The sequence below is a fragment of the Colletotrichum jinshuiense genome, chromosome 8, assembly GCF_051148585.1.
Source record: "Colletotrichum jinshuiense chromosome 8, complete sequence".
Classification (NCBI taxonomy): Eukaryota; Fungi; Ascomycota; class Sordariomycetes; order Glomerellales; family Glomerellaceae; genus Colletotrichum; species Colletotrichum jinshuiense.
In genome coordinates, this window is record NC_139315.1 from 2382942 (window position 1) to 2397133 (window position 14192).

The window sequence follows — 14192 nt, forward strand, 5'->3', positions numbered from 1 at the left end:
GATCAAAGTTCGGGTATCTCCTAAGCAAAGTGCGTTTGTCTCGTTCACTGTGACGCCCTAATCATCCTGCACCAGCTCCTTGATCTCGTCCCGTCCGCTGGCCGCGAGGTTGCCCGTCTGGCCTGCCTTCTCCCCCTGACCGAAGCGGTCAATGACCTTGCAGCCGTCCTGGATCCAAAAGTCGACCTCGTCGATGATGTCGTAGACAATATCCTCGACGATTTGCTCCGTGTAGCGCTCCGAAATAGGCCGAATCTTATCCAGGCCCGGATACGCGAACGGGGAAGGCGTTTTGGAATCGTCTTGTCCGCCGTCGACCATAACCACCTCATCGTCCGGGTCTTCTGCGATGCCGGGAGGAGGATACCAGAAGTCGGGGCCGAAATTGACCTCTGCGGCACCACCTCTGAAGACACTCACCGCAGGGTAGTAGCCGAGCATACCATTGTCGAGGCCCTCGCGAGCACCGATCTGCGCCTGTGGTTTGGAGGCTGGGGGTAGGAAGGCGAGGAGATCAGTGAAGGGCGTTCCCATCAGCACGCCATTCTTGTAGACCTTGATGTGGGATTTGGGAAGGGTACGGAGAGCGGGAATCGGGTGGTTCGGGTGAGGCGCCTCGACTGAATTTGCGGGGCCGGAGGAGACGGGCGAGGGGTTCATAAGGTCCTCCAGCTCCTTGGTGGTGTGGTAGTCGATCTTTTCAAAGTAGATGTGAGACTTGAATCGGATGGGGATGCGATCGCGGACAATGTTAGATGCCTCGAATGCCGTGCTATCGTCATCCAAACCTGAGTCCACGGCTGGGTTGTACTGCCCAGCTAGGACCTTACGTTGCAGACGCTCCGAGGGGAGCTGGATCTCCAGACCGATGACGTCGCCCTCCCGAATGCCCTCACCCTCCGGGAAGAAGGGCTTTGGTCTTGACATGTACACCTTCTCACCGCCGACGTCACGAAATCCGTAGCTGTAGGCGTCGAATCCTACTGGCGCATCCAGCGACGCCTCTCTCCTCGCGAATCCCATGCGCACATGACCATGCGATTCGGGCTGCCCATCGTCATTCTTGTCGACTATACCTCTCGTAACCTTGACCTCCCAGTAGAAGCGTCCCTCACGAATCGCTACATTCGCACGCGTCATGCGGAATCCCTTGTTAGTTGTGATATGGCGGCCAGTCTGGTCGAAAAACAAATGGGTCGCGCTGTCCTCGAAGGCCAGATGAGGACCGTGGGGCTCTGCCTCGGTCCCGCGGTAGTAGAGCGACGAAGGGAATCCGGGGTCTGCGATACAGTGTGTGTAGTGGTAACTCTTCTTGTTGTGAACGCTTTGAGAGTGTCAGTAAGCCAAGTTAGGTGCAAACAGGTGCAGGCAGACTCACTGTTCGGACGTCTCGTAGAATTGTATCTTACCTCCATCCAACGCCGGAACGTCGTGGTGGTGAGTGAATACAGCGGCGCGTGCAGGTTCGAAATCAGAGGGCTTCGGAGGCGCCAGCTTGTATCGCATAGGGCTATAGTCGCTCTGCTTCGGCTCCCTGTGCTTGGGATCCGGGGTGCCTCTGTTGCTGTCGCCGCCGAAGGCGGCCTTGGATTCGCGCTTCTTCAATGACTCTTTTTTGTTGCGCTTCGCAGGCATATCGTCGGCGCCTTGAGGCTTGGGGGTAGATCTGACATCGGGATTGAGAGGAGAAGGAACAGAGGGGGTGAAGTCTTCTTCGAGGGCAGGTCGCTTCATGGGAATCGAGGTTGAAGCAGGGAGGGAGCCGCTGGGAGTCGGCTCCCGGGGAGGGGGAGGAGTGCCGGATTCGGAGACCATTGGAGCGGTGCTGTCGTTTCAATGCGTTAGTTCTTTGTTTATGAGGTCGTGAACGCCGACGTGGTGTTGGGGTGACGGCGTGGGTGGTGGTGGGCGGAGAACGACGTGGTGAGTTCTCGTCGCGCAAGGAGGCGCGTGTGTCGAGATCGAAATTTTGGGAGCTGCGCCAGGCCAGGGAAGCTACGAGACCCCGCGTCAAGCTCCTGTCCCATCGTCACACAGGGGGCATTAGCGGGTAAAGACAGGGGTCCAGACAAGCTAAACTCTGGCGGGGCAAACACTGCAGGCTGCACTTGACAGCTGGAGCTCACTCAGGGGGAAAGCTTATTTGCGTGTACCTGACGATAGAGAGAGTCTCGGTCACTCGACTCACATCACTTTCGCTTACTGTCCTTTTCCTGTGCCCCCTTTACAGAGCATTTTTGAAGCCCTCATTAAGTCTTGTAGGAAACATGATCGAAGTTTGAAATGAGACTTGTCTTTCGCTCTATCAGCTCTATCGGACACCACGTCCATCTACTATGCCGTCAAACGCCAGTCCCATGTTTAGATCCTTACAAAGTGTACAGAGGGTTTCTTTTGTACATGTCTCTCCATCCAATCCTGATAACCCCAACCCGACCCGCCCTCGCCGCCCCTTATATGGCATGCTCCTGTTCTTCTACAGGAGGGTCCCAAACCTCTAGTTGTTTAAGAATGCGTTGATACAAGAACAGCATGGTGCCGCTCTGAATAAAAGTCCATACACCGCGAGGTCCAACGCCTCTGAACCATCCGCTGATGCCTTCCGTCTGGTATATGACCTTGAGGCCTGTGATGACGGATGAAGTGTGCAGGTTCACTGCGCCGGGGCGAGGGGTATGTGTTGATGGTGACGACGTCGAGATGTTGCGCGTCTGAGACATTGATGTTGAGGCATGCGCAATGCCCTTGGCTGCCGACTTGTTCTCTGTTGGTAAAAGGTCAGGATGCACTTGGGTCTGCAACCGAGTCTTGACGACGTCCAAGGGACATGTCATGATACCAGCCAAGCTGCCGGCAAGCCCGCCAGTCAGGAGTTCCAGCGGCACGCCGACATCTCTGCTTTGCTTGTAGGTACGGGCCCAGGCGTGGAACTGCTCCCAAAACATGAACTGAAGTGCCGAAAACGGGAGATCGCGGCAAAGCGTGGCCTGGTAACCGTAGAATAGCGCAGAGGGTCCCTCGTAGCGAATGATCGTCCGCGCCGCATCGATTGTTCCTTTATAGTTGTATCCCGACTTGAAAAAGGGGTTGTTGTAGCGTCCCTGCAGCTGCATACGGGTCTTCAACACCTCGGACGGAACGTAAACGATAGAGCCAGACAAGTCTCCGAGGAAGCCTAATAATAGTTGGTTAGCCTGCTTTCTGCGACATAGCGACGGGGTGTCCACGAACCGGCCGCGAGGTAGGCCAAGTGGTGTTGTAGGCCGTGCTCAATAAGAAACCGCTTGCTCCATTCGTATGTACCAAAGAACAACATGGTACCCGGAAGCGAACCGCCCAAGGCCGGGACCCATCCGCCGTAGAGACCTCGTCGGATACCCTCTTGCCTCAATATTGTGTAGTAGGATGAGCCGAGGGATGTGTACTTTGGCGGGATGTGCGGGTCACCCTGTTGGCGCGTCTTGACCGTGTCCAGGGAGTGCATGAGCATGTCTCCCGTCGAACCGCCGAGGCCTCCAGCTATCATGGCATGGAGGTAAGGCGGACGGCCCTCATCTTCGAAAGACTCGTCTAAACTCATATCCTGACCGAATGGCTGTCCACTGATTCTGATATCCGGCAAAAGTCCTCCCGTCTGTACCGCATATCTATCCCCCTCCAACGAGGCCGCCGCCGCCCGGCTCGAGACCGGGATGTCCTCCTTGATCGTTTGCGCGTTGATATCGGCAGGAGCGAAGTAGCCGACGATGCGGTCAGCGACAGACATTTGCGGGTGTTGCCTGTCGCAGTTGGACCAGGTTCTCTCTGGTCAGCGTCAAGGGTCTGTCCCTCTCGTGCAGGATGACGACGTGTGGTTTTCGGGTTCGAGTTTTTTTTTTCGGTCGAGGCAGTCGGGCACCCACTGTGGGACAACAACGACGCCGCCGTATTCGATGTGCAGATAAAGGAGAAGAGGGGTCTCCTCGTCGTTGGTCGTCGCGCGGATTTATTGCGCAGGCAAAAACTTGGCGGCGGCGAGGAGCAGTAGATAATGATATCGAAATTTCCTGCAGGGTTCCTGTTCCTGGCCTTGGAATTTTTGTTGGTGGTGCACAGACCACCTACACGTTGCGGTCCCGCTGCGTCACTGTGAGCTCGCTCACTTCACTGTTGATGACACCCAGCCTGAAGCCGCCATAAGCCGTGGACCCTGATTGCTGCCGAGAGCTCCGGGCTGCGCGCGGGACAGCCCGTGCCGCACGTTGAAAACGACGGGTTCTGAGGAGTAAGACCCTGTTCAGATATAAGAGGCCGGTCTGAGATCAATGTAATCGATGGCGGTGAATACTCATGTCGAGATGAAGGTTCTATAAAATACATGGAGATTGTGAGCGCCCACAAGAGGCCGGGTTCCAGGACAAATGCCCCGCCATCAACAAGCAAATCACCCACGGCACACGCTTACTCGTACACGAAGCCATTCCCATCCTTCTTTAATATCTCGGCTTCAGCCTGTAATCCTCCCACTTTACACGCCCGAATTTCCGCCAAGGATATATGTTCCAGACACACTTCCCCGTAACCAGCGCCATAGAGATTGGACCGTATGTGTTGCTGTCCAGAGTCTGGTCCTGTGGGCCATCGCCCTCGACCCAGATGTGGCCCTGAGGTACCCTCACTATACGTTGCGGGTGTGGCGGCCTCGTTGTGACATACTCTCCCTCTAGCGCGATCACCCTCTTGATCGCGACAGTCTCGGGATGAAAGGGGCTCCTGTAACACGTGTAAAAAAGATCAGTCCATGAGAGACCAAGTGTGGACCGACGGATGTCGGTCAATCTCGTCAATGACGCACCTGAAGGTGACAATCATGCCCTTCTGCAGCCCGTCCATCGGGTTCCACCTCCAAGTGAGCGCCAGGTCATTTGTCAAAGTGCTGTTACGGTCTTCGTTATAATAGGGGTACATGGAGCCGCCGCTGACGCTGGTGATGGTAGCGACATGGTCGTTGAACGATATTACGACGGGAATCCAAGTCGCGAACCCAAGCAGGCGGATCGTCGTGTCACCGAGGAAGCTCCCTCGTGCGCGCACCCATAGCGATCGGAATGCCATGGGCGCAATCTTTTTTCGAATGACTTCGGAGTGGCTATATGTTGTACCCTTCAAGACAGAGCCTTACTTCATCCATTTTCATATTACTGCACCGAAACTTTCGAACTCGCATCATCCCACGGTGTTATCTTATCTCTTATCTCTTATCGTATGCGAATAGGACCCACTTTCGACCTCCTTGAGGTGAAGACGGATCACCAGAGCATAACTAGAAAGCTATAGATGAAGACAGAACAGAGTCAATTAGAGGTTTCCGAGTTTGTGCCGGGCGAAACTAACATCGCATTCGTGCAAGATCTCAGTTTCAGTGTCAACTCGATAGCCAAGTGTTATTTAGCGCGACGCCGTTCACCATGGAAGACATCCTTCAAACCTGGACTTGGCATGTATAGGGTCATCGTGTATACCTTGAGTTGATCAAGTACAGTCCGCCGAATTTGTGTCTCTGGATCTCGGAATTCATTGGCGATGAAATTATTGACTGACTTGCTGCAGCATCATATGCTCGGAGAGAGGGCAATGGGCACTTTTACAAAATAAAGCCTGACGTATCTCCTTTGAAGCATTTAACACAACAGCCACTTTCAACTCCTTGGTATGCGAAAGCTAAACCACCACTTAGGCCAGCATTGAAATCCGGGATGGGGCTACTCAAATTTAATGGGCACCCTAAACCAAATTATCACTACATATAAGATACAACTCCGTATAATATTTGAGCATCTCAGTGGCTTTGGTGTTCCATCACGGTTGTCTCGCGCCGAACTATGATACCAGAAGCGTCTTTTGAATGTCGGTTCTCGGATCTATCGGCAGAGACAGAAAAAGAATGGCTAGGTCCCGGCCCAGGACCATGGGACCCTGGCGGGGGGTCGGGTTCTTCTGATGCCCATCCCACAACTTCGTCTCGTCGTCCTCCTCGAAGCCCCTTTTAACATCTGATATACTGCGTTCGTCCCTTGAAGAGAGCATGTATGACTCGTCCTGTATCCGGCGTCGTTCAAGGTTCTGCGCAACGACAGTGTCGAGACCGCGGGATCGTGAGGTTTTGCCCGTTGTTGGCGTGCTGTTGTTGCTGCTCAGTTGTGCCATAATGAGGGACGGCAGGTAGCGCATGAAGAAGGGCTTGAGAGCCGGTACAGACGCGCAGACAATTCCAGCATTGACCTCGAGAAAGCACCATATGAACTGCTCGACAGCGTCCCAGCAGTAGTCATCGCTGCTGAGGAGTTGGGGAAGCATGATTGTCCGCTTGATGGCGACACCACAGACGCTGTAAGTCCTCTGTTAGCAGAATGCCATGGAATGGTTTCGAATTTGTTACACACAATGCACCTGTCCCGAAAAGCAAGATGAGGGAGCACTTCTGCTTCTGTGCCATTTGCAGGGGCAATACAATGGGCAACGGCAGAAGCAGAATGCAGACGTCCATGACAATGTTGGCAATACTGAGTACCATGTAAGTGGTCAGCTTATTTATGCATGTCTTGTCGCTTTCTGGGATGCTCAAGTCCCAGCTGGCTCTAGTGGGCCGGCACCCGAAGATGTTGATGAAGACATAAACAATCGAGTAGCAAACGACAACCCCGACGAGAGCATAGACAACCCGGCGGAACCAGGCTTGTGGGGATAACCGGAGGTATAGACAAAGAATGGAAAGTTTTGAGAAACTGATGCTGAGTGCATACAAGATTGTCGCACAGATTGTGTACTGGGGGAAATCGCAGATCAGTCTGAAAGTTCTCGGCAGGAATTAGGGGTTGGCTTACCAGAGGGTTCCATATGTTGTATGTCTCCCATAAGATATCCCACATGTGGTATGATAGCCCGGAATCGATCTCTTGTGAAAAACGTCAGCTTTTTTTCTTCTATATCCCCGAAACCCAGAGTACCTACGTTTGACGACGATGCCCGACAGGGCGAAGGAGAACACCAGAGCAACAACGACAAGAGCTAGCCATTGTCAGTCGAGCAAAGAAGTATATCAACTCAGAAGTGGCTTACAGTCATCAAAATTGATGCTTGTTTGAGTGATATTAAATCTCGTGAAAAGGCGCAACGCTACCGTAATGGCAGCGATGGCTGTTGTCGTAACGGCAGTTGCTAGCAGCGAGCTCATCAAAGTCGGCGGGCTCGCCTCAGTTCTGGCTTGGCCCGGCGGTACAGGAGAAGTCCATTTTTCGTCCATGATTTCACTGGCCTGGTAGAAGACACAGTAGCTTTTTGAGGATTGCCATCGGGTTGGAATCAAGAAACAGTGTCAAACGGAATACCGTAGAGGGTTTAAAGCTAGCTCCCAAGACTGAACTGCCAGAAGCATGTTTGCTTTCCAACCGAACTTGAAGCATGACCCTTGTTTCAAGCGGGTAATTAATATTGAATAACGATAGCTATTTGTTTGCAAAAGTCGCTGGTAGTGAAGACCTTGATCTGGGATCCGGATCCAACACAGACGATCGGCACAACCCATTTCCTAGGAGCGCAGGGGCAGCACCAACAGGACTGGTGACATGATCTTGGTTGTCTCAATAAAGCTCAATATATTTCTCAAGACCGCGATTTGGTTCCAGTCAAGTCTACTCTTTCATACCTTGTCAGTTTTGTCTCTAAACTTTTCCTCTTCGTCTGCCTTCCTTCCAATGTTCAGCAGTATTGTCCCTTTGTGTCTTTTTGTTCAGCTCCAGAAGAGTAGAGTCCAAAGAATCACCTCAGGAGTGTATCGGGTTATGACTGAACTCAAATTGTATGCAACTCCCGGCCGCATCTTACTTGGTGTCACGGTCGGGAATTTTGTGGGAGGGAGCGGAGAACCAAGGAGGAAGTCGAACCACACCCGGTCGCTTAACGGTCACTATACCAAAAAGAGGATGGATGTTTGGGACTTTTGGTGCAATGAGCCGACTGCGTTGGTTCTTTAGAATCTGAAATGCCGTTGGAACCAGGGTTGATGCGAGATGACCAGGATCTACTGCAACGCGGTAATGCGTCACTTCTCTCGTCCAAGAAAAGGCTTGAGCATAAAGACTCTAAACGATTTTTTATTTTTATTTTTCTTTCTTAGAGATGTAATCGGGTTCGTGCAAGCCTGCATTGATTATTCCTAGGCTGGGTGGTATGTGAAAGCAAGTGTCATTGAGGTTCGTGAAACTCGGGCAACAAATGGCGAGTGATCATTGTAAACCTTGAGCACAATTCATCTGGTCGTCACAAAATCCTCCTGCATCTTCTCCGACGACTTATAATAATGGGAGGGGCGCTGCTGTGAGGTCCACTTCCTGTACCCATGTAATCGCAGTTGTTCTCCAACTCGACTACAGCACAAGGATTGCTTCCTTGTCGTTGTTGATAGACAAGGTTTTGAAGCAAACAATTACACGGATATGGAAACCCAGCCGACGACCACCGGGGAGACGGGATCGTCTCTGACGGGGACGGGATCCGGTTCTCAGGGTTTAATAACTACCAAGTGATTTTCATGCCGTTTCTGCCTCACCCCTCGATTATAGACGATCATCTTATCCCACCTTTCTTTATGATCCTCACGTCTCTCACTCCTGCAATACCTTTCAGTCCGTGTGTTTACCTACTTCGCAAATCCAGAACCAGCATATCCGATCCCCCCTCTCCTCGACCAGCAAGCAGCAGGTAGAACCCAAGGAAAATGGCCAGCCAGTACCCCTTTCAAGACAAAGTAATTGCCATAACCGGCGCCAGCCGCGGCACTGGCCTTGCTCTGACCCGCTACCTCCTCGTCCGGGGTGCTACCGTATCCATGTGCGCCACTTCGGCCGACAACCTCGCCGCCGCGCTCGCAGGCATCGAGAAGGACATACCCGAGGCCAAAAGCCGCGTCATGAGCACCGTCGTCGACATCAGTAAACCAGACACTGTCAAGGCATGGGTCGATGAGACAGTTGCGAAGTTCGGCAAGCTTGACGGCGCCGCTAACGTTGCAGGTAAGATCTCATTTCGCCTCCTTTTATCTATCTCGAATCGGTATGCTCTGTTAAACTTTCCTCTCTCCCTTATTTTGAGAGACAAATTGTTTAACTTCTTGAGTTCAAAGCTGACACGGGATACAAAAGCTCTGGAACAACGTCAAATCTTCCCTATCACCGACCTGGACCAGACCTACTTTAGCAGACTCCTCGAGGTCAACGTGACAGGCACCTTCAACTGCCTCAAGGAGGAGATGCGCAACATCAAGGACGGCGGCAGCATCGTCAACGTCGGCAGCATCACGAGCAATTACGCCTCCGCCGGCGTCGCCGCCTACGTCTCCTGCAAGCACGCCCTGCTCGGCCTCACCAAGGTCGCTGCCTTCGAGGGCGCTCCGAGGCGAATTCGCGTGAATGCCTTGTGTCCGTGAGTGAAACCTTTGTTCCTGCGGAAACTCTGAATAGATTATCCGATGACTTACCGGCAATACTTATATAGGGGTTGCATTGATACAGAGATGATGTCGAAGCCGTTTGACAGCCCCGCTGGCCAGTTCTACCTCGGCTCTGATAATGTCCCCTGCATAACCAAGCGCCTTGCAGAGCCTTGGGAGATTGCGGCATCAATCGCGTTCCTGCTCGGCGACGAGTCTAAGTTCGTGACCAAGGCGACGTGGTTTGTGGACGGTGGCTGGGTTGAAGGGAACTACAGCTCATAGGATGTGAACATTGAAGTAAGGCACGTTTGAATGCGATAAAAGTGTTGTAATTCTAGGCGTCTTCGGGTGGATATGGGTGGTGGAATAGACCCAGTGAACTTGCACGAAGGAGTCTTGTCTAGTCGTAAGCACCTTTCGACCAAAGATAAAATACATCGACACGGGCGCTGGTCTATGGGGGAACATGGGTGGCCTTTTGAAATGATTGCTTTCTCCTCGTTGTTCATAAATACTTTGAGGATCCGCCAAGAACTTCTCTACTCATGGCTGTCATATCTCTGACATAATTCGGGTGAGAGAGGTGGCCAAATCGAAAAGAGGACCGTCTCTGCATCATTATCGGTACCTGCCCACTGCTCGCTCACTACCAACCAGGGAACAGTTTGAAATAGATGGGTTCTTTTTTTGGTCGTCTCATTAGAATCACTCTGGATTCCCAGCCTGCCAGTACGCTCATTCTACCAGCCGCCCCTTTTTTGTTGATGACCCAAAATTTAAACCTCGGGGTTGTCGTCGCTCTCGCTGACACTCTCGTCACCGCTGACCTCGGCGTTCTCGCGCTCCCTCTTCTCCATAAGAGCCTGCAGCTCGGCGTCATCGCTCTCCGTAACGGCCTTAGGCTCCATCTTCACCACCAGCGAGCCACCGGCCGCCTCGATGCTGGTTCGGATCTCGACGATGGCCTCCTCGAGCCGGCTGATGCCGAGGTTCTTGTCCAGGCACGTGCTGGTAAGGACGTACAGCGGGGGCGACACGAGCCTAACCTTGACCTGGGTCTGGTCGGTGTTGCGCGACTCGGCGGTGCGCAGGGCGGCCTTGACGGCGTCGATGCCCTCGTAACCGAAGCAGGTAACCTCGACGTCGGCTCGGACCTTGGTGGGTTGGGGAGTGAGGCGCTTCGCGATATATGACTTGAGCTCCTCGGCGACGGGCTCGCTGGGGAAGGTGGCGTCGTTCCAGACCTCAGTGTTCCTGTCTCAACGCATGAGTAATCTTGTTTCCATTTGCCAGAATCATAGTTCCAACTTACGTAATAGACAGCTTGAAGGCGTCAATCGCATGGCCGTACTTCTTGTTGAGGGGCCATGCGATAGTCTCGTAGAGCTGCTCGATGGGGGTGAGGGTCTTTTCGGCGACGTGGCGCATAATGGAGTGAACCATCTTGCCCTTGTTGTACCGCTCCTCGCACTTGATAATATCCTCCGGCGACACACGGCGCTTGCTGAGATCGATGTATCCCTTCTCCTTGTCGACACGAAGCACGACGACAACCTCGTTTCGTCCAACTCGGATAAGCTTCTGGATACTTCTGATACGACGTCTCGAAAGCTCGGAAAGCAGAATCATGCCGTCGATGTTGTCGTACTCGAGCAGCTTAACATACGCGCCCATCTCGGCAATCTGTATCACCTGTCAGACCCGAATGTCCCTTTCCATCTCCCTTTCCCCCTCCCCCACAGTAGCCGGGTGGGTTTGGTTGGTTCGGGCGCCGTGTGCGTTGGGCCGGCGGGGCACAAACCTGCTTGACGTTGACCATGACGAACTCATCGATCTCGGGATACTTGTTTTCGAAGTATCGAAAGTGGCTGTAGTTCGGTTCCGCCATCTTGGCTACGGGTTCTCGAAGTCGTCGAGTACGAACGGTGGTGGTGGTGGTGGCGGTTGGGTGTTGAAGGTGGTCGAGGTGTGGAGGGGCGGGGTGCGAAAGAAGGCGCGCGGGCTTTTTACACGTTCCTCCAGGCTTTGGATAGCTTGTTTCCTCTGTGCTCAGTGAATTTTCCGCCTACTTGTCGGGTCGGGGTCGCTGAGGTGGGATCGGTTGCTCGGGGGGCGTCGAAAAAGCGAAAAAGGGCGGCCTCTAGGGGTGAGCTGCGTTGCGTTGGTGATTGGGCGATCGAGTCACAATTTTGCTACTGCGGTTCACAAATCGCAGAAATCCGAACAATGGTGGGGGGTGGTTTGGGGCGGTAGTCCACGGCAGAATCGGTGCTGATTCGACCGATAAGCATGCTTCGCTTATCGCCACGTGAGCACCCCTCCAACCAAATTGTTCATGTAAACATACACCCAGAAGCTAACATCCTAGCTTAAGTTGGAGGTAACGAGCTACGGGCTTTGATATAATTCTGCAAAACAACATGGCACCTGGTCAGTATATCAACAATAAACCATCCTGCCCCTGGTTCATGAAATAGTACCCATGGCTAACAGCTTGACAGCATCCCAATTCGAGCTGGCGCAACCGCCCAGCGATGCGATCTCCTCGCTCGCATATGCGCCCGACTCTCCTACAAGACTCTTGGTGTCTTGTTGGGACAAGAAGATCTACCTTTACGATACACACAGCGGGAACGAAGACACCCCGGGCACTCTTATCAAGACGATTGAGCATCGGGCCCCTGTACTTGACGTAACTTTCGGAGCGACGGACAACGAGGCTTACACGGCTTGCTTAGACCACTGCGTCTACCGGTATGACGACCCCCTGGAATCTTTTCACCTGACCGAGACAGGCTAATTATATGTAGGGTCGATCTGGAAACAGGGGAACAGCAAGTAGTTTCCCAACATACCGCCCCCGCACGATGCGTGGTCTACAGCCCAGAGCACTGTAAGCACTTGTCACTCCCCCCTTAGACCCATCGCAGCTAACCGACCACCCAGCGCTCGTCGTTTCCGCCTCCTGGGACCAAACCCTCCAAATCCACAACGCAAAGTCCCCCTCCGATGCAAACATCACCGTCCAACTACCCGGCAAGCCTCACGCCCTGGCCGCCAGCCCCTCAAAGGTGGTTGTTGCTATGACCGCCCGCCTCGTCAACATCTATGACCTTAGCACGATCCCCACCCTGTTCTCACAGCCGGGTCCTCACGATCTCAAGCCTTGGCAGCAGCGCGAGTCATCCCTCAAGTTCCTCACCCGCGCCGTATCCTGCATGCCTAACGATGCCGGCTACGCCACCAGCAGCATCGAGGGCCGCGTTGCCGTTGAGTGGTTCGAGGACTCGGCCGAGTCCCAGGCTCGCAAGTACGCTTTCAAGTGCCATCGTCAGGCCGCCCCGGATGGCGAGGGCGACATCGTCTACCCGGTCAACGCCATGGTTTTCCACCCCGTTTACGGCACGTTCGCCTCGGGCGGTGGGGACGGGACTGTCGCCCTCTGGGATGCCGAGGCCAAGCGCAGGATGAAGCAGTACCAGAAGTTCCCGGACAACGTTGCGGCTTTGGCTTTCTCCAAGGATGGCAAGTACCTTGCAGTCGCTGTCTGTCCCGGCTTCGAGACTGGTATGGAGGACTATAGCGCCGAGGGCAAGACGAGCATTTTCGTTCGTGAGCTTGGCGAGACGGAAGCCAAGGGCAAGGGCGCGAAATGATCGACTACGAACTTTGGGAAACCGTATCGGGATCTTGAAAGATGTGTGGGCGCATGGCGTTTGAGGCGGTTTCCATATGCAAGCAATTCAATTTGATGGACCAGGTGGGGTTACGGAAAAGCCTGGTATGTATTATATGAGATGATACCTCTTGTATTGAGTGAGAAGCTGCGATGTTAATGAATCTGTCGCAGTATGCATCAAGCTAATTTCTCCCAAAAAGTTCAATCCCCAAATGAGAGCTCGTTACATTATACAGCCATGATTAGCAAGCATGCCCCCCTTTTCTGCCGTTGCACAATGAAGTTTTGCACCACGTCTCCCAATTTTGCTTCCGTCTGTGTCCTAAAATTTCACCCAGCTATGTTGCGCGTCTCCAGCCTACGCTCCCACCTCTCTGCGGCAAAGCTTCGGTTGGCCGTGGCCTTAGATCCTCCAAGGTGCCAGTCCAGGTGGCCGACCTCCTCTGCATCGCCTGTAATGGAGCCACCGGGGACGACGCTGTTTGCATTTCATCGTGGTCGATTATTTTTCCTATGCTCATGGGACTGGAGAAGGTTTCGTGGGTCGGACTTCTCGTTCTCGTTCGGAAGTCGCTGTCGCTGGTAGTGTTATGTGCTGCGCCTACTACACTCCATCTTGAATTCTCGTTTAAATCAAAGTTTTCGCCGTCATCGTCGTTGCCAGTTCCTCCACCGCTAAAAAGTTTTATTTCTGAAGATGCCCGCGAGATGCTCGAAGCCCAAAGCTGCAAATCGTCTTGGAAGGGTAATTTTGATACGGGCCGGTATTGTGTTTCACGCCCTGAATGGCTATCTGAATGAACCGTATTATTACCATCTATCTCTTCAGCAACGATATATCTCGTTGTTATAATTGAATTTGAATCATCAAAGTCGTACTTCGGACTTTGCTTTCGCGGCACCATGTGGGGAGTACGCAATGAAGGAAGGATGGCTGGCACTTTCAAGGTATTGTCGGTGGTATTACTGTTGGTGGTGCCTCTCTCAACGGAGGTAATGATGTTGTGATTTGAGTACCCGAAAGATATTGGTGCCATTGTGCGA

At 53.2% G+C, this 14192-nt stretch overlaps 7 protein-coding genes across 7 annotated transcripts; 2 read left to right on the top strand and 5 right to left on the bottom strand.

The window, feature by feature from the left end:
• Positions 1–57: 57 nt before the first annotated feature.
• Positions 58–1815, bottom strand: EsH8_VIII_000647 (SPRY domain-containing protein; the record flags this gene model as incomplete). The annotated part of the gene is made up of 2 exons (XM_083269689.1): positions 58–1324; positions 1379–1815. 2 exons carry the CDS (start codon positions 1813–1815, stop codon positions 58–60), a joined length of 1704 nt encoding a protein of 567 aa, XP_083129457.1.
• A 638-nt stretch (positions 1816–2453) lies between these two features.
• EsH8_VIII_000648 (mitochondrial carrier domain-containing protein) lies at positions 2454–3766 on the bottom strand (the record flags this gene model as incomplete). Its single annotated transcript, XM_083269690.1, has 2 exons — positions 2454–3175; positions 3232–3766. 2 exons carry the CDS (start codon positions 3764–3766, stop codon positions 2454–2456), a joined length of 1257 nt encoding a protein of 418 aa, XP_083129458.1.
• A 706-nt stretch (positions 3767–4472) lies between these two features.
• EsH8_VIII_000649 (endopeptidase catalytic subunit) lies at positions 4473–5094 on the bottom strand (the record flags this gene model as incomplete). The annotated part of the gene is made up of 2 exons (XM_083269691.1): positions 4473–4752; positions 4835–5094. The coding sequence occupies 2 exons, from the start codon at positions 5092–5094 to the stop codon at positions 4473–4475; spliced, it is 540 nt and encodes a 179-aa protein (XP_083129459.1).
• Positions 5095–5859: 765 nt separating this feature from the next.
• EsH8_VIII_000650 (uncharacterized protein) lies at positions 5860–7282 on the bottom strand (the record flags this gene model as incomplete). The annotated part of the gene is made up of 4 exons (XM_083269692.1): positions 5860–6367; positions 6423–6542; positions 6987–7047; positions 7099–7282. The coding sequence occupies 4 exons, from the start codon at positions 7280–7282 to the stop codon at positions 5860–5862; spliced, it is 873 nt and encodes a 290-aa protein (XP_083129460.1).
• A 1473-nt stretch (positions 7283–8755) lies between these two features.
• EsH8_VIII_000651 (SDR family NAD(P)-dependent oxidoreductase) lies at positions 8756–9751 on the top strand (the record flags this gene model as incomplete). The annotated part of the gene is made up of 3 exons (XM_083269693.1): positions 8756–9050; positions 9180–9459; positions 9532–9751. 3 exons carry the CDS (start codon positions 8756–8758, stop codon positions 9749–9751), a joined length of 795 nt encoding a protein of 264 aa, XP_083129461.1.
• Positions 9752–10245: 494 nt separating this feature from the next.
• On the bottom strand, positions 10246–11357 carry EsH8_VIII_000652 (translation initiation factor eIF2 subunit alpha; the record flags this gene model as incomplete). Its single annotated transcript, XM_083269694.1, has 3 exons — positions 10246–10723; positions 10782–11152; positions 11271–11357. The coding sequence occupies 3 exons, from the start codon at positions 11355–11357 to the stop codon at positions 10246–10248; spliced, it is 936 nt and encodes a 311-aa protein (XP_083129462.1).
• A 532-nt stretch (positions 11358–11889) lies between these two features.
• On the top strand, positions 11890–13125 carry EsH8_VIII_000653 (WD40-repeat-containing domain protein; the record flags this gene model as incomplete). The annotated part of the gene is made up of 4 exons (XM_083269695.1): positions 11890–11899; positions 11971–12223; positions 12280–12362; positions 12416–13125. 4 exons carry the CDS (start codon positions 11890–11892, stop codon positions 13123–13125), a joined length of 1056 nt encoding a protein of 351 aa, XP_083129463.1.
• Between the last annotated feature and the right edge of the window lie 1067 nt (positions 13126–14192).